Source organism: Talpa occidentalis, unplaced genomic scaffold (assembly GCF_014898055.3).
Source record: "Talpa occidentalis isolate TD23 unplaced genomic scaffold, MPIMG_talOcc4v2.1 talOcc4.8, whole genome shotgun sequence".
In the NCBI taxonomy this organism is placed as follows: domain Eukaryota; kingdom Metazoa; phylum Chordata; class Mammalia; order Eulipotyphla; family Talpidae; genus Talpa; species Talpa occidentalis.
Genome location: NW_023605194.1, coordinates 92,346,617 through 92,365,901, shown reverse-complemented (window position 1 = coordinate 92,365,901; position 19,285 = coordinate 92,346,617). Strand labels below are relative to the sequence as shown.

At 36.7% G+C, this 19,285-nt stretch overlaps 1 protein-coding gene across 1 annotated transcript in view; it reads right to left on the bottom strand.

Moving 5' to 3' along the window:
- The window catches only part of USH2A (usherin), a 635,462-nt gene that overhangs the window by 471,281 nt on the left and 144,896 nt on the right, over window positions 1-19,285 (bottom strand). The window contains 4 exon segments of the mRNA XM_037497740.2: window positions 22-191; window positions 1,735-2,004; window positions 3,008-3,511; window positions 8,618-8,776. Of these exon segments, the coding sequence (XP_037353637.1) occupies window positions 22-191; window positions 1,735-2,004; window positions 3,008-3,511; window positions 8,618-8,776 (1,103 nt within the window).

Here is a 19,285-nt window from a genome sequence, read left to right as displayed (position 1 = left end):
AGTTATTGAAAAAAATAGTACCTGTGAAGACAACACCAGGCTTGACTTTTGCAGTGACTCTTCAGACATCATGCTGATGTCATACCCCATGGCTTTTCCTCTTGTGACATTATCCTCTGGCTTCTCCCAGGATATGTTGAGGGAGTGTGCGGAGAGAGGGAAGACTGAAGAAGGGGTCATGAGCACAGGTGCTACCAAAGTAACCCCAACAGCAAAGTGATGAATGCCTACTTAGAGATTTTCAAATGGAACTGCACTCATTCTAGTGCATATTTTGTAAATTATAATGCAATATGCTTTCCATTCCTTACCTATTTTTAAAAATAAAACATATGCTGGTGTATAGAAAAACAATTCACTTTTTATGTCATTTGCAGGGATGTTCTCAATGGTTACAGTATGAGCAAATACATTTTCCATTAACAAAATAAAAATAGAAATATTCTTGTGTTCATAAAGATAACTAGCAAATAATTGGGTAGGAAACTATAGCTCTTATGAATTATTTAAAGGGAGAAGTTGCAAAAACCAAATATGTCTCAGTCCACAAAGTTCATAACATATTGGATTTCTTATGTAGAGAGGTATTTCACTGAGCCAAACCAATAGAGCTGGGAGAATATGACTCTTCAGAAAGATGTAAATCTACAATGTTCTAAATAACCCCAAAGAAATGTTAAAAGTTTTCAATAAATCTTGATTGAAGTGTTCAGGGGACATACACAGACACATTCTCCCCCTGCCATCCTTGAGATCTTAATATGGATTTTAAATGTGCTAACCAAAGGTGTATTATCAAAGGACCTCATCCCACTTTCATTAGCCAGTGACCCATAAGATTATGAGGGTCCAGTATTGCAGCTTCACCCATCACTTTTCATTTCTGACCTTGATTTTCCCCTTCCAGAATGCCATGGCTCATCACTTGTGCTATCACGGCACCATTATTTGTCCAAGATGGCTGGGAGTCATTAAGAGATGCTCCAGCACAATGCACATTTTATTCATGAAATGATTCCCTTGGACATCAACCTACAGTTTCGCTTACCCTCCATAGCCCTAACAGAGCCAATTAAAGCAGGACTTGATTTCTTTGGATATCCAGATTTCAAAGCATAACAAAAGTGTAGTATTTTGGTCAAAGGCTCATGAAATTTGAAGTGGCTTTAAATGTAAAGCATAAGATGGAAGCCTGAAAAATGTCTCATTTGACTTAATGAAACTATCTTAAGAATTTAAAAATTTCACCCTCTGTCCTTAACATATTGCCAATTGATTATAGGCACACTCCCAGGTGGGAGTCTGTCATTAGGTACAATTGAGCACCTAAACTATTTTGCAAAGGGAAATGAAAACAAAATCAGACTTGCGAAACTGCTAAGAGTTTTCTCTTTCATTGAACATAAACTGTGTTGAATTTGGAGTAAGAAAGGACATATGGCCAACCCTCTTCCGGACTGGAAACCAATTGCTATTTTTGGCAAATATTCCCCAAAGATGATAACTACAGTTAAGTCATCTTTTCCCCTTTCAGCAGTTTTTCCCCTAAAACTTAATGCAAATACTTTATGACCTTGAGTTATTTATGTAACCAACTGCTAGGTTAAACTTAATTTGGTCTATGTGCATTTATAATTCTTGCTTTTCAAAATGTTTTTTATTGCTGTTGATGTTATTTGAGGTAGTATTTTCATTCACAAGTTTTCCAAAAGGGTTCAAAACACTGATTCTCACCTGATTCTCCTGTTCTTTCTGCAGTCCAGGTAGAAGCCACACTGCCAGCAATGTTGATAGCCAGTACTCTAAGCTGGTAGTGGGTGTAGGGTGTCACTCCAGGGATGGTCGTGGAGGTCAGCAGAAACTTTAATGCATTTTCACTGGCTGATTCTGCAGCTGGATGAGCACTGACCCAGCTGCTGCTCTGAAAAAGTCGACATTCTGCTGAGGTGTCTTCTCCATTTGCTCTCAATCTTTTCATGTTTACTTCGTATCTAAGAATTTCTCCTAGAAGAATGAAACCATACCATCAGACAAACACTGTTTTGGCCTGGATGAGTTCAATTAAAGCGTGCAGGCTTTTCGTTATTCTTCTGACCAGATTTCCAGTTCAATTCCTTAGTAATCCAGAAGACAGGTGTGTATGAAAAACAACAAACAGGTAGACTGAATATCGTAGCAACCATTACTAAATAGTGTATTCATGTGAAAAATGTAAAGGGAAAGACTATAAACACAAAGTAACTATAACTCATGATAGATATACTTAATCTTTTTCAGGATAAGTGGTTATAAATTTACTAAGGGTTATTTCCTCTTGGGGGATGAAGTCACTGTATTTCTAATTTGTTTATTTTCAAAAACTGAGTTCTTAGTTTGGTTTTGTGTTTAACATAAACTGTTTATATAAACATTAGAATATCATTGCTAATTTCTATCCAGTTTTATCCAGTAATTTAAAAAGTCAAAGAAGAAAGGCTTTGCCATAATACGTACGTGATATTAAATTACTAAAAATCTATGAATGTGTGTCTGGCCTATATAACCAAGAGTTCAATTGTATGAACACAAAAATTAACTTAATGGAGTCAGCTAGCCTATATACATATTTTTTGTATTATTTAATATCCTTTTCTTGCTCAAAAGAGAAAATTTACTGCTTATGGGTGCCCTAACTTGTGACACAGTCAAATATAATGCATTTCATAAGTGAGTTTCAAATTAGAAACGTCATTTGTATTGTGGCAGATGTCATTAGGAGCAAAAATAATATTAGCCTTTTAAGGGGCAATTTAAATGAATGGAATTTATTATTAGATTAAAGAAATGCACTTGTTCTACTAACCAGGACAAATAGTATCTTCTTTTTTTCAGTATCATTTCTCAATTATTTTATCTCATGCTATAAAAATGAATACAATTGCCAAACTCACATCATTATCATCCCAAAGGCCTAGATTCTCATTCATATTTTGCCCAGGAAGGGGATATCAAGTGCTTGAATACCTACCATTTTGTTCCCTTGGTGGAGACCATTCCAAGTCAAGCTCCTTGGAACTGATCTTGTGCACCTCGTGGGGATTCAGTCCTTGGGGAGATGCCTGAGTGGTGGCTACAGTGAGGAGCAAACTGAGTAGACAGTCCCCACTTGGACAGGTCGGGAGAGAAAAATGGTACTTTGTGAATGGAACCAGATTCCAGATGGTGGCCAAAGTTTCATGAGCTTCATGGGGAGCACATGGGTGGGCACTAACTACAGGAGCACAGGACAAAACATCTCTCTCCATAGATCCAGAAAGATTGGAGGGTGAGGTCCCGATAAGCGTGACAGAGTCTGAACCAACAGGAATAAGAGAACTGAGGTTTGAGCATTCCTCTGGAATTCTCGGACTTATCATGTAGGAGACAATTGCACTCCTTGTTGAACCATGCACACTGGTGGTCTCGATGTCATTGGAGTAGGATGTATATGGCCGTATTTGAGACAGGGCCGTATTTGAGAAGCGCTGAACATCTGAAAAGAAAAAAATGGAGAGAACAGTCATGCCTCTTAAATTAGTGAAGGAGCATTTCCACTTGTTTCCCTGCTCTGTTATTAATGACATAAACCAATCCACTCTGTTGAATAAGAGGTTTTTTTTAATTAAAATAAAACAAGTACTGTTTACATCTCTAATAAGTGGTATATAAAAAGTCTTTTATAATGAAGAATATTTTGAAGCTTGTTGAAGCTCTTGATTTGTTCTTTATATAGGATGATGTCCTTTTCATAGGAGGTATAGAGAAAGTTCTCTGAAACAGAAATAACTGTGTGTCATTAATGGAACTGGGTGCCTGGTTAAACACTAACAATCTAGAGTAAGGGCTGGGATAATGGCTGCTGCTACACTATCACCTGGCCGACCAGGGACCCATTTCTGACCCATGGAAAGTGTGAAATTATGAATGTTTGTTGTTGTTTAAGCTGAAAGATTTTGGACATTTGTCATCATCAATGGAGAGTTTATACAAGACAAGTTCTGGCAACTAGCACTTCTTAATGGAAAGGATAGTGAGAGAGAGAGAGGAAAAGGTAGGAAAAAGAGGTTAAAAAGATTAATGGCAGTGAGTGTACCTGATCAGCCTGCATCTGGATTTTTCCATTCTCTGTGGGACAGTAATCACACCACATCATAGTGAAACAGAAAAATGGTGAGGGGCAGCTGCCACCCATTTAAGTACTTGCAGAAGGAACCATAGGCATCTGGGGTCTGCTTTTCATCTATAGGGCTTCTTGGTTTCCTGACTGAAGAAGATGCTATGCTGCTCAGGGACCTTCAGCTTTGGGTGGTCCAAGGATTTGTCCAAAGATTACCTTCTCTTTCCCTGTGCAAATACTTGCCGAGATTCACATTTTTGTGGACTCTGTCTACACTCTTAAAATTGCAAGTGAGGCATGATGGAGCTGATAGTGATTTGCAGGGGGAGGGGCAAAGCATGCCCAGATGTGCCCACTGATAGCTTCTCCTTCCAATCTGTCTTTGGAAGACAGGGTACATTCTCCAGTCTGCTTTTTTTAAACATTTATTTATACATACAAGAACTGGGGTACAGGCCAGAGGTGCGGGGGGTGAGAAGATTCACCAGAGAGTGGGAAACAGAACAGGCAGACTGACTGAAATACTCTGCTGAGGGGAGCAGCGGGTGCGACAGGAGAGGTCTGCTGCCCCATGTGGGAAGCTCCCTGGGATCAAACTCCTGTTGCAGTGGCTACGGATAGCTTCATAGGTTGCATCTTAACCCTTTGCGCCACCAGGGAGGCTCTCGAGTCTGATTTTTAATCAACAGTAAAGTTGACTTTCATTTTTAATTTCCATCTGTTTGACTCCATTGTCTAGTTCTCCTTTAGTTCCAAACTCAGGTAGGAAAGATAACATGATTTTCTAACTAGTACATTAAAATTCACTGCTATGGAAAGAGTGCTGTTTCCTTAACTAGTTGCTCTCTTAACCACCTATGATGCAAAAAATACCTATCTGCCACATGTCTAGGGTTCAAAGGGAGGTAACATTAGGGATTGGGGCCAAAATAAGGGGGTTGCAATTGTATGGGGAATATAAAAATAAATAAAACAAAAATAACTGATTATGGACAATCCCAATGTGCTTACTTGACTTCCATACCTTTCTCTAGAACTTCTGACAGCTAAGGAGGATGTAAATTATCAAAAATTTATTTACAGAAACCATTAGATGTAACTTTTTTTGTGTGTGTGGGAACCTCACTGGTGGCTGGGGATTGAACTGGTGCTGCAGAGGCTGCGGGCAGCCTCGCAACCCAGCACTCAATTACTGCGCCACCAGTAACTTATTTTTTTTTAAAGACAGGATTAGGCTTGTAGTGGTGAATATAATGTACCATACACAGATGTCAATTTACAATAACACATACCTGAAACCTATGTAATGATATAATCCAATGTTACTGCAATAAAAATATTTAAAAATATGAAATTACCCCTTCTTAGGGAAAAAGTATATGATTCAGAAACTTTAAAATTATCCTACCATTATTAGCAAGCTCTCACTAATAACTTGCATGCATCAAAGATAATTCACAATTGTATCATGATCATAGGTTGGAAACTACTGTGCAAGAGAGTCCCACAGTGCATCAGGCCAGCCAGGAAAAGGTATTATTTTAACAAGGAATTCTATAATGTTCTCAACCAAATGCTCAAACTTGCTTGGAAGACAACACTATTAATTTTCTTTGAAAAGTTCAATGATTCTCCACCTATAATTCCAAATGCCTTTATTTAACCCAAAGATTTGTGTTCATCCAACTGAATATAAGTACTGTTTCCTTTTCATATTACACATGCTATCCACACACTGGAAATAAAGTAATAAACATGAGGGTATTATTAGAATGATACAAAGTTCTGACAGCACTAGCCAATTGTACTTACTGTTCAAATGCCATCATGCAGATAATTTTCACATCATTAATTATAGTGATTGTCAAGAAATGCCAGAAGTGGCATTTTTTAATGAAAAGTAAGGTTTTAGGAACTAATACTTTGTTTAATAGGATTATATAAATGTCTTATTAGTGAATGAATACACATTTATTATGTAAGAAGCTGTTTTTTGGATTCTGTATTAGTGCAATCATGAAAAAGAGCCAGAGATTGTATTCACATGTAATGTTCTATAAAAAAGAGCACAATATGTTACCAGGAAAAACATGGACTGAATGATTAAAAATTAAGTGATGGCTAATTTTATCATTGAACTAAGCTGTAGGCTGTTTGTAGAGTGACCCGAATTCACAACCTCAGAAATAATTCAACCCGTGGAACTGTCATCTCTGAAATCACTTTTAATATTTTTTAGAACTCTCTTCCCCAATCACAAAAGTTTAAGTTTCAGGACACCTGGATCATGCTGCTATTTGGATGAAAATAAACATTCTAGTAGCAGGTTTTTAGGATGCTGTGCCAACATGGCAGATGTAGACAGATGTTCATTTTCCTTTGCAATCTGCATCATGAAGTTCAGAGTTTCCATTAACTTCCAAGAAGACTTGCAGAACTGAAGAGACATTCAGGGTTAACAGAAAGTGGTGGACATAAGGAAGGTATAAGTCGTGGAGAAGTAGGGGCAAAATGCAAACCACCACCATATGGACAAAATGAAACTGTGCACTATATATGAGTTTCACAGCCATTCAGTATGTTCAAACAAAGCAGTGCCTGAGTCATTTTAAGAAAGGTTATGGAATTCACTGTTTCTACATAGTTCTTCACACACTCTGCTAACTGATCAAGTATGCTCCAGAAAGTGGAAAGGTGGGTGTTAAAGAGATAACAAAATGGAAACTTGAAATCATTGTTGCAAATTTTCTTAAACGAGTTTCTAAAACCAGCTTCCAAATATAACGGAGGTAGAAGAATACAAAATTATCTACTTCTTCACTGTCTTGAATAAATATTTTTTAAAACAATGGGTCTCAATAGTTTGAGTTCTACAAGTTCCTTTGAAATCTTGTGGAAGTTACACATGCAAAGCTAGACTTCATGGATGGTTCACATCCTTCCTCTTCCAACTGAACTTTATGCTTTTGGGTTTAATTTTGGTGGCAATGGCAAAATATCCATACTTACGTTAATTGCTTGAATGTTAGTATTCTGGCTCCACTGTTTTAAAAAGTCCACATTTAAATGAAAATTTGAAAAGCTGAACCCATAATAGAAATATCTGATAAATTTTCTGTTATCTTTAAAACCCAGAGATATTAATTAAAAAAAAAAAAAAGAAAAGAATAAGGACCAACTAGTAATCCAAAACCAAGGGAGGGAAACAAAGTTATGGATCACAGCACAAAATAATATAAAATTTGTACTATGATTTATAATTTTGGTTTTGTATCACAAGCATAAACACTTACAAATACTATGTAATAGTTTAAAAGATTTTATCAAATTGAGTATGCTTTTTGCTGCCTACTTTATATTTAGAATGGTAGACTCTCCATGAAAGGATTTCAAGAGCTAATGAGGAAGAAATCTCGCGTATGTCAGTATATGTGATGTAGCTCATTAAACCAGACTAGCAGCATAAAAAAAAATAAATAAATAAAACCCAGAGAAAGCCAAAGATGTTTCTGATAAGTCCTCTAACTATATTTTTACCTATTTTTTAATTAAAATATTGTTAATAGGTTATTTTAACACCTTTGATTACACTGGACAATATGTCATGAACAATTAATCACTCTCTACTCATTGACATGCAAACTAAGATATTATTTCACACATTAGCATATCCTACCTTACTAAAATACCAAAATTGTGCTATGGCCATAAGTTATTGAAAGATTTTTGAGCGTCTAAACTTTCCTTAAATTTTACTATTACAAAGAATGTAGGTTTAAATTTTTTCACAATTTTGTGTCCATTTCTGATTATTCATTTGAGATAAGCTTCCTAAATTAGGCTCGGTATGCAAAAGGGTAATGTTCATCTCTACATTTTAACAATTTATCTCACACAAACCCACACAGAGGGACTCCTTGGTGGCTCAGGGGGTTAAAGACATAGTACAATGAAGCTATTCCCAGCCACTGCAGCGCAAGTTCAATCCCCAGCCAGGGAGATACCCACGTGGCGTAGCAGACCTCTCCTGACTCGCCCGCTGCTCCCCTCAGCAGTGTATTTCAGTTGATCTGCCTGTTCTGTTCCCCACTCTGTCTCTGGTGAATCCTCTCACACCTCTGGCCTATACCCCAGTTCTTGTATGCATAAATAAAAATAAATCTTTAAAAGACAAAAAACCCACACAGATATCCCAGCAGCTTATGTAAGTTCTAGCCTCTCTACACCCTCATCAGTGCTGGATAGAATTGACCCTTTATAATCTTGAGGATCTGATAAGCATTAAGCACCTACCAAAAAATAAACTCATTTTTATTGCATTTCTTTGATTACTAGTGAGATTGGTGATTCTTTCTCTGCTTGAAATACTTCATGCTAGAGAGAGGAAACCACAACAACATTTATCCTCAGTGTCAAAAAACTTAACTAATGTGTCAATTCTCAGAATATTACATCTTTCCATCACCAAACCTCTAAACTCACCGTATGGGTATTGATCCCCAGTTGTGTAGCTTTCAAAACCATCCCTGAATAAGCTGTATGTAAGCCAGTGGGCATTTGGAGAACCAGGTGGGCTCCAAGAGAGATTGATAGCCGAAGAACTTTGAAATTGTCCTCTGGGTGGAGGTTGCTGGGATGGAGCTAAATTACAATGGAAAGAGCATTTATTAGCAAAGGCAATCAATAAGCACACAAGTAAACTGAAGTAAGAGATCCAGCAAAGAGGACTTTCTGATTCAAGATTACTTTAACAAGAAGACATGTGGTTTACCAAGACATTAATAAACCAGAGGTATACATCATAAGTTCTCTAAAACAAAAGCTTTTTATCTATAAGCATAAAACAAATTTGTAGGTCAACACAGCTGACATAAATATATTGGGGAAATAAACCACAATAGTTTATATGAAGAAATTCTTTGTGTGTGTGTGTGTATTTTTTTTTTTTGAGAAACAATCCCATGTTGCGTAACAATATTTTCCATTTAATTAATGTAAAGTTGACATACCTAAGTTCTGCTGAATCTTGAAATTTAAGAAGTACAATATTTTTGGTTTTAAAAAGAGGTTTTCCAATCCATTAAACACAATACCTCATTTTGTTTCGCAGAACACAGAGTAAAAGAAAAAATAACAGTTGGTGATACACATAGCTCTAGATGTTTTAGGAGCTAAATAGTCTAAATATTAGCAAGAAATAATCTGAGTGTACTATGTAAATTCATTAGCAACTGTAAAAGGTGCAAAAATTGTTACAGTTGGTTGTTTCCATCAGGATGATAGAGCACACACCTTGCTATATCAGTGGAACTTTGTATAATATAAACACAAGCCATGTAAACACTGTCTCTTATCACTGGGTATTTTTCTTAGGCTCCCTATTTTTGAGGGTAGGCCTTCATATCCTTCCCTCTCTCCAGAAGATTTAAAGGTAAAGGAAAAAAACAGCATTTTAACTATTCTTAAAGGTCAATCAACCACCAGTTTATTTGCCTTTTCTGGTTAAACAAGATGCAAAAATCATCCCTTTAGAGAAGCATGATCTACTCAGATGTTCTCATTAAATAAGATGTCAAAGGTACTGTTTGCTGTGTTAACTGACTTTAAAAATTATTCATCTATTTGTTAAAAATTTTTCTTAAATCATGACTCAATCAAATAATTATCAATATTTTATATGAATTGTCTGCAGTCACTGAGGACAGACAGGGTTTCAGGAAAAAAGTGGGAGCACACTTATATTAAGTAAATAAATAAAGAGCTTAAAAGCAGACTATTTTCAAAGGGATGGGCAAAGTGCAAGTAAACCAGACAGATGAAGCAGCACTCTGGAGCCTGGTCACAGCATTCCTTTACCATCATGACAGAGGTCCTGAAGCCCAGCCCTAGTTTTAGGTGGGCTAGTTCTAATGTGGACAAGATTAATTACAGCAAAGGATACAGCATATGATCAACAATGGTAGGAAAAGACAGTGTAGTCCCAGAGACCAGGCACAACCTTCCCATCACATAGCACATACTTTAATATCCCCACCAGTGGCTGTGAAAACCTGTGACATGTTTGTCAACCAGGAAAGTCCATCAGATGTTTGGACTTTTTTGTTTGTATTAGGGGGCCTTCTTGTAAACAGATACTAAAATTTCAGAAGAAGGTGGTAAGCATAAACTACATCATTTGTGTAAAATGAAAGGGATGGTGAGGCACTCTTTACAGTTCTGGGATGTTAGGCACCTTCACAATCCAAATTCCCACACAGTCTCTAGCCCTAGGATGAAGGGCCACAGCATGCGGAGTCAGAAAGGACTGTATGAAGAGCATCACTTGGTAGAAGCTGTAACCATTCATAGAGGGATGTAGCCAGCTCCAGAGCAACCCTCCACTGAGACACAGAACTGGGGAGTAAGTATTCCAACTTCCCTTTCCACCAGCCCTCCAGATGACTGGCAGCTTCCTTGTCAGAGGGCAAGGCGGTCTGCTGATGCAGACCGTGCTCTCTAGGGGAAGAAAATGGAGGTGAGTAGTAAAGTTACCTGCACAAAAGGCAAAGACCTTCAACTAAGAGCTGTTGCTAATTCATCAATGTTCATGAGTGGTAGACTCAATTTTAATGACATGATAGAATCTAATAATATTTTCTGAACATATATTTTCTTTCAATCTATGACCATGGAATATCTTTCTGTTTCCTCTTGTCTTCTACTTCTTTTAACAATGTCTTGTAGTTTGCACTGTGGAAGCCCTTTTTTGACCTCTTTTGTTAGGCTTAACCTAGATTTTTTTTTTCTATTTATTTTCTTCTTTTTTTCTTTTTTTCTTTTTAATTCTTTTTAATTCTTTTCTTTTAATTCTTTTTTCTTTTTAATTCTTTTTTTCTTTTTATTTTCTTTTTCTTTTTTTCTTTAAGAGGCATGTTTTATTTATTTATTTGTTTGTTTGTTTGTTTGTTTGTTTTGTTTATACAAGCACTGGGTACAGTCAGAAGCACGGGAGGGTGAGAGAATTCACCAGAGCCAGAGCGGGGAGCAGAGCAGGCAGAAGGACCGAAGTACACTGCTGAGGAGAGCAGCGGGTGGCAGGAGAGGTCTGCGCGCCATGTGGGACCCTCCTCTGGTGGCTGGGTAGCAGCTGGGGATCGAACCGGTGCTGCAGAGGCTGGAGGCAGCTTCACAAGCCAGAGCTAAACCGCTGAGCCACCGGGGAGGCCCTTAACCTAGATATTGAAATCTCTTTGATGTGATTGCAAATGGGATTGTTTTCTTCTTTTTTCTGTTTGTTGATTGCATATAGGCATGTAACCATTATATCTTGATTTTGTAGTCTCACTATACTGTACTTATTTATTATTTCTAGTCCATTTTTAGTGGAGTCTTTAGGATTTTTTAATGTATATTACCATGTTATCTACAAATAGTGATAGTTTTGCATCTTCTTTTCCACTTTGAATTCTTTTTATAGCTTTCTCTTGCCTCATTGCTCCAGCAAGGACACTAATACTGTGCTCAATGGTAGTGGTGAAAGTGGACATCACTGTCTCACATTGAGTATGATGCTGATTATGGGTTTGGCATAAATGAATTTCACTATGTTGATTATGCTTCTTTTTTAAATTTTATTATATATATATATTTCATCATTTTCTAACCCAATTGTTGAAAGATTTTATAACAAATGAAAGTTTTTAAAAATAGGTCTGCCATATGGTACAGTAAATTCTCTCCTAGCAAATTCATTCTACTCAAAGAATGCAGAGTGCACTAATTTTAAGAACTATATGCACAACTATGTTAATTCCAGCACTATTTACAGTAGCCAAATTATGGAAACAACCTAAGTGCCCAACAACAGATGAATGGATCAAGATGCCATACTTTAATTATACTGTGGAATGCTACTTAGTTATAAAAAAGATGAAATATTGCCATTTGTGTCAACATGGGTGAAACTAGAGGGAATTATGCTAAGACAAATAAAAAAGATATAGTCAAAGGGCCTCCCTGGTGGCACAATGGGTTAAGATGCAACCTATGAAGCTACCACAGCCACTGCAGCACAGGTTCAATCCCTGGCCAGGGAACAACCCATATGACACAGCAGACCTCTCCTATCTCGCCCGCTGCTCCCCTCAGCAGTGTATTTCAGTCAATCTGCTGTTCTGCTTCCCACTCGGTCTCTGGTGAATCCTCTCACCTCACCCCTCCCCCACAACTCTGGTCTGTATCCCAGCTCTTGTATGCATAAATAAATAAATCTTTAAAAAAAAATACAGTCAAATACCAGATGAGTTTACTCATGTGGAATATAAAGAAACAAAATAATGGAATAGAAAAAAATTAAATAAAAACAAACCTTAAAGAAATGTGACTATAGAACTGAGGCTACCAGGAGGAAGATGGGGGTAAGTAGGTAAGGGGGAGGGGGTATCCAATGGACTATGTTTAAGGGTTATTTATGCCTTGGTGGTGGGTGAGGTGTGGTAATATACATCTGAAGAGTTGTGAATCTATAACTCTAAATCATATATAGTGTTGTAAACCAATGTTAGTTCAACTAAAAAAAAATGCAATTAAAAAAAAATAAAAGTGCTGATCTGAGTGGGGAAACCTCCAGCATTGAGTATGATGGAGTAAAAGGATTCTTTGTATAGTTCTTTGGGAAATTTAATAGGGAAAAAATAGTCATTTCAACAAATGTTACAGGAATACTTGGATATCTTTGTGCCAAAATATAAAAATAAAAGAATTTAGATGTTTACCTCACACAATTAAAAAATTAATTTAAAGTATTTCTAGTTTTCATGCCTTCCTGGTGGCCTAGAGGTTAAGTCTCAGAGCTACCACCATGATGCCTGGAAGCTAACCAGGCTAACCATCTCCAGCCAGGAAGCTAACCCACATATGGCATGGCGGACCTCTCCTGTCTTGCCACTGCTTCCCTCAGCAGTATATTTCAGTCAATCTGTCTGTTTTGCTCCCCACTCTGTCTCTGGTAAATCCTCTCATCCCTTGTACTTCTGGCTTGAACCCCAGTTAGTCTATGCAAAAATAAACAAAACCTTAAAAAATACTTCTAGATATAAAAGTAAAAGTAAATACAAAATCTGACAAAAACATGGGATAAGATCTTTGTTACATTCAGTGAAGCAAAGATTTCTTAGAATGGGCACAGAAATGTGATCTTAAGAGAAAACCTTGGTAAGTTAAATTTCATCAAAATTTAAAGTTTTCACCTTTTAAATATCTTATTAAGAAAATGGAAAAAAACAACACATGGATTGGAAGAACATATTTGCAAATTGCAACTCAAATATATAAAGACTTCTTTAGCTCAATAAGAAGGTTAAGTATCTCAACAAAAACAAGGGCAAAGACTTGAAGGACAATTTGCCAAGGAAAATCCAGAAACGGTAAATAACCACATAGAAAGATGCTCAATAGCATTAATCATTACAGAAATGCAAATTGAAACCACAATGACATCCCACCACACAATCATTAAAGAGCTATCATGAAAGAGAATCAATGCCAAAGGTTGCTGATGCCACAGAAAAACTAAATCACTTTTCAAAAATTACTGGAGGAAATATAAAATGGCATAGCCATGATAGAAAATAATTTGTCAGTTTCTGAAAAATAATTCAAAGTGTATTCACCATGCAGATATGCTTTTTTACTGCTAGCTATTTCTAAGAGAGATAATACTAGCATTTTTCCCTTATAAATAATAATAGCATATTTATAGCAAATATATACAACACACAAAAATAATTATAAAAAATACAAAATTAGAATGAAATTTAAACATTTTACTACAAAAACTCAACTGAACACAAAAGGTTTCAGTAATAGAGGAAATGAGGAACATACAAAAATATCAGGTATACATATGTGTACACACTACATATGTGTACACACATATGTATACACACATTTATGTGTATATATAACATGATTGAAGTCAGTCCCTTCTTACTTGTAATTAGCTTAAATGTAAAGGATTGATCCCTTCAATCAAATTAACAGAACATAGAACTCAGAACTAAACCTTTTACATGATCAAATGACTTTTAGTAAGCGTGCCAAGTCTAATTAACAGGGAAGTACTATCTTTCCAAGAAACAGTGATGGGAAAACTAGGTATTAAATGCATAAACAAACAAACAAACAAACAAACAAACAAATAAATAAATAAATGCAGTTGGATCCTTACCTCACACCATGTAAAAAATTAACTCAAAATGAATCAAAGACTTCAATGTAAGTTCTACAACCAAACTAAAAAATTCTTAGAGGAAAACATAGGGCTAAAACTTCTGATACTGGAGTTGGTAATGATTTATTGGATCTAACATCAAAAGTGCAGAGAGAAAAAATAGACAAACTGGTTTGCGTTAACTTTTTTAAAACAGCTCTTTGTAGATTTTTGTGGTCAGTCCTTTATCATTAGTGTTGTGTGCAAAAATGTTCTCCCAGTCGGTGGGGTTTCTCTTTGTTTTTGTTATTGTCTCTTTTGCTGTGCAGAAGCTCTTTAATTTGATGTAGTCCCAGCTTTTTATCCTTGCCTGCACTATCACTGCTTTGGGTGATGTGTCTGTAAATATGTCTTTGATGTGCATATCATGTAGTGTTTTGCCTATATTTCCTTCTATGTATTTTATGGTTTCAGGTCTAATGTCTAGTTCTTTAATCCATTTTGAGTTGGTTATTGTGCATGGTGTTAGGTAGTAGTCAAGCTTCATTCTTTTGCATGTAGTGACCCAGTTTTCCCAGCACCATTTATTGAACAAACTTTCTTTGTTCCAATGCATATTCTTAGCTCCTTTGTCAAAGATTAGTTGACCATAAATCTGTGGGTTAATTTCTGGATTTTCTATTTGATTCTATTGGTCTGTGTGTCTGTTCTTGTTCCAATACCATGCAGTTTTGATGATTATGGCTTTGTAGTATAGTTTGAAGTCTGGGAGTGTGATGCCTCCATTCCCTTCTATTTTTTTTTTTTTCAGGAGAGCTTTGGCTATTTGTGGTTTTTGGTGATTCCATATGAATTTCATCAATAATTGCTCTATTTCTTTGAAGAATGACATTGAAATTTTTCCAGTCAAAAAATGGGCAGAAGAGCTAAAAAGAAACTTCTCTAAAGAGAAAATGCAAATGGCCAACAGGCATATGAAAAAATGTTCAACATCTCTTGTAATCAGGGAAATGCAAATCAAAACTACAATGAGATACCATCTTACACCAGTGAGAATAGCACATATTAAAAAACTAGCAACAACAAATGTTGGTGAGGTTGTGGAGAAAAAGGAACTCTCCTGCACTGCTGGTGGGAGTGCAAACTAGCCTAACCATTATGGATAGCTGTGTGGAGATTTCTTGACCTACTAAACATAGAGCTTCCCATATGATCCACCAGGACACAGAAACATCAATTCCAAAGAGCACCTGCACCCCTATGTTTATAGCAGCACTATTTACAATAGCTAAGCTTTGGAAACAACCCAAATGCCCAAAAATAGATAACTGAATCAAGAAGATGTGGTACATATACACCATGGAATATTACTCAGCATTCAAAAAAGATAAACACATGCAATTTGCAGCAACATGGATGGTGCTGGAAGGGATCATGCTCAGTGAATTAAGCCAGAAAGAAGAAAAATACCAGATGGTCTCACTCATAGCAGGAATCTAGAAAACTTAAATAAGGGACCAGGAAAAAGAATAACTATAAGAAAGTAAAAATCAAAATCAACAAACAACTATGAACCAGAGACACTCTATGGGGGTGGGGGGCGGGGAAAGGAGTGGTTGGAGTCAAAATAAGGGGGTTGTAATTGTATGGGGAATATAAAAATAAAATTTAAATAAAAAAAAACTTTTTAAAAACATGTTTACTAAAAGACATTGGCAACAAGGCAGAAAGATAACCCATGGAACAGGGGTAAATATTCGTATATTTTACCTCTGACAAGAAACTATAACTCAGAATGTATGGACAAGTCCTAAAATTTAACCACCAAAATAAATAAATAAATAAATAAAAGTGGACAAAGGACTTGAAGAGACATTTTTCCAAAGATGATAAATGAATGACCAATAAGCACATGATTCCATACTTGATAACACTAATCATTAGGGAAACACAGATCAAAATTATAGTAAATCATTCTCATATATATTTAGAATGGTTACTATCCAAAAACTAGAAACTAAAAAATGTAGAATTACCATTATAGTATTTTTATGTTTTTGAGAAATTGTACAGTTTCCACAGTAGCTTTACCATCTTACCTTTTCTTTTTTTTTTTTAAAGATTTATTTATTTATTTATACAAGCACTGGGTACAGTCAGAGAAGCGCGGGAGGGTGTGAGAATTCACCAGAGCCAGGGCAGGGAGCAGAGCAGGCAGAAGGACCCAAGTACACTGCTGAGGGGAGCAGTGGACGGCAGGAGAGATCTGCCCGCCATGTGGGACCCTCCTCTGGTGGCCGGGGAGCAGCCGGGGATCGAACTGGCACTGCAGAGGCTGCGGGCAGCTTCGCAACCCAGTGCTCAACTGCTGAGCCACTGGGGAGGCCCTCATCTTACATTTTCAATGACAGAGGACAGAAGCTGCAATTTCTCCCTGTCCTGCCAAAACTGTAAGAGTCTTGAAGAAACACTGGTACACTGTGTGGAGTGCGGCACTGCTCACATAAGCTAAAACATGGAAGCAACACAAGCATCTACTGGCAGAGAGATAAGCAAAATGTGGATAATTCTGAGCAGAATTATCCAACTTGAAAAGGAAAATCTGACACAGGCTACAACAGAGATGAGCCTTAAGGACATTATGCTAAATGAAACAAGTCAGTCGCAAACAGACAAGTACTTTATGATTCTACATGTATGAGAGATTTAGATTATTCAAAACCAGAAACAAAAAATAAAATTGTGGTGGCCAGGGCCTGGGGTATTCTGGAGGTTAGTGTTGAATGGACAGACTTTCAGTTGCACAGGATCAAAAGACTTCTAAACAATGGTAATGGTGGTGCAGCATGTGAACTACTTGATGTTCAATATACCACTGACTCAGCTTTTAAAAATAGTTCAGATGGTAAATTTTATATGTATTCTGCCACAATAAAAAAAAAACATTAAAAAAATGTGAAAGCTGTATGGTCTCTGATAAGTAAAGGCAAAGAAAAGAATATAGAAATGATTACTAAGATGAATAAATAAGCATTAACACAAAAATGAAGTGTCAAGAAGACAAACATAAATGAGCTATAAAAGTTAAAAGTATAGTGCCTGTTTTTATATATGTGTGTGTGTGCGTGTGTCTGTATGCATGTGTGTATGTCGGTTAAATTCAGAGCTAGCAGTTTAGGGCAAATTGGAAAGTCATTCACTAGGAGAGCATACAGAAAAGGGACTTATTTAATACCTGCTTTGCTTCTGTCTCCCTTATCAAAGGGAATGACTATCATTTTGAAAGCATGAAACAAATATTAATAGGAAAGAGCTACATCACATAAAAAAGCATATTAGGAGAGAGTCTAATTACTTTATTTGAATTCAATCCTCCTGCACTCTGGAAATTATATCCAAGGATTAAAACACCAACTCCCAGTCTTAAAAAAAAGAATCCCGGTAACATCGCTTAACAGCTACACTAGCCTGTGGGGCAGTGAAAAAGCCAGAGTTATAATCCCATGGTTCCCAAACTATGTAAAAGGACACTATGAAAAATTCTGATTTTTAAGGAAAAGGCATTCTTGACATCTGTTGGACACAATGAAAAATACTAGCCTGAGGTAGTATACAGTTTCAACAATAGATAGCACTCCATTCCTTTCAACAGCATCATATCTGGGGGAAGCTGGCTACTCTGGCCATTGTTAGCAGAAAAGGCAAGGGCCATGTGAACAGCACGTGGAGTGGAGAAGCAAGCTGGCTCATTCCAGTCAGCACTTCCTGGAACGCCTGCACGCCCTCCAGTAGTCAGAGTACCCATCACTCATGTGGACTATGCTTAAGCTCCCCTGAAGGCAGGCATCTTGTCTAATTTCTTTTCATGAATTAACTGCTGATTCTAACTTTTCACTGTTCTATAAATGTGATTAGCAAAAACCTAAAAGTAGCAGCAGCAGCAACAACCACAAACAATATTTGAGGGAAGGTGTTCGGTAGTAAGGCCTACAATTGCAGGAGGCAGCGAATGAGAAGGAATATACTCAGGGATGATCATTAGGAATATGAAAGGTTTATTTTTTTAATTATTGAGAATCAAAAACATTTGGAAAGACCAAGACTGTGAGCCCAGAGGAGGAAAGACAACATAGAAGTGTCTATCATGATGAAGAAATGAACACAAGGCTTCTCAGTGACCAGACTGCCTCACTTTGCCTGAGGTCTAATTCCTAGACTGTACCTCACGTGCAAGGAAAGGTAGCAAAAATAGTAGAACAGATGCCAATATTTTCACACAAAATCAGTGTTAGTTCCTAAAAAAAAAAAATCACTCAGATTCAGTATGCTGTATATGAGCCTATGACAATTCTATCATAAATAATGAACTGTAACTGACAGGTAAAGGAAGATGCTGGAATTCACAAGATAGAGAATCAATTCTGTAGTTAACCAATGATAATAGCTATAAGTTAAATTCTCAAAGATTTGTGCTTAAGCTGTATTTATACAGGAGGCAATTATGATAGTCCTTTCCCAAAAGAAGCATAAATACTTATAGCTTTACTTACACTAAAAATCCAGAGGGACTGATGGAAACACCATACTGAAAGTGAATTACACAGGCAAAGAATCTGAATTTATCTTGTTACTCAGTAGCCACACCTCCAAGTCTTGGACAGTTGCTATGAAAGCCAATAGTCCACTCTCTCTCTCCTTTTACTCTAAACAGCACAATTGTAGGTATGCTGGTGTAGGTTGATTTATTCTGATTCATGACATTTCCTATCACTGTCTCTCTCGATAGTCTTAGAACACACTAAGGAGGTCATGAACCTCACAATGTGTTGTAGAGAACTCCTTACCATGTTTTCAGCTGGTATTTCTTAGGATTTCTACAGTCATTGATGCTATATGATATTGGAGTAAATATAAAGAAATCACCAATGGAATCTGAAATTTCAAGGACTACAGGTGACTTA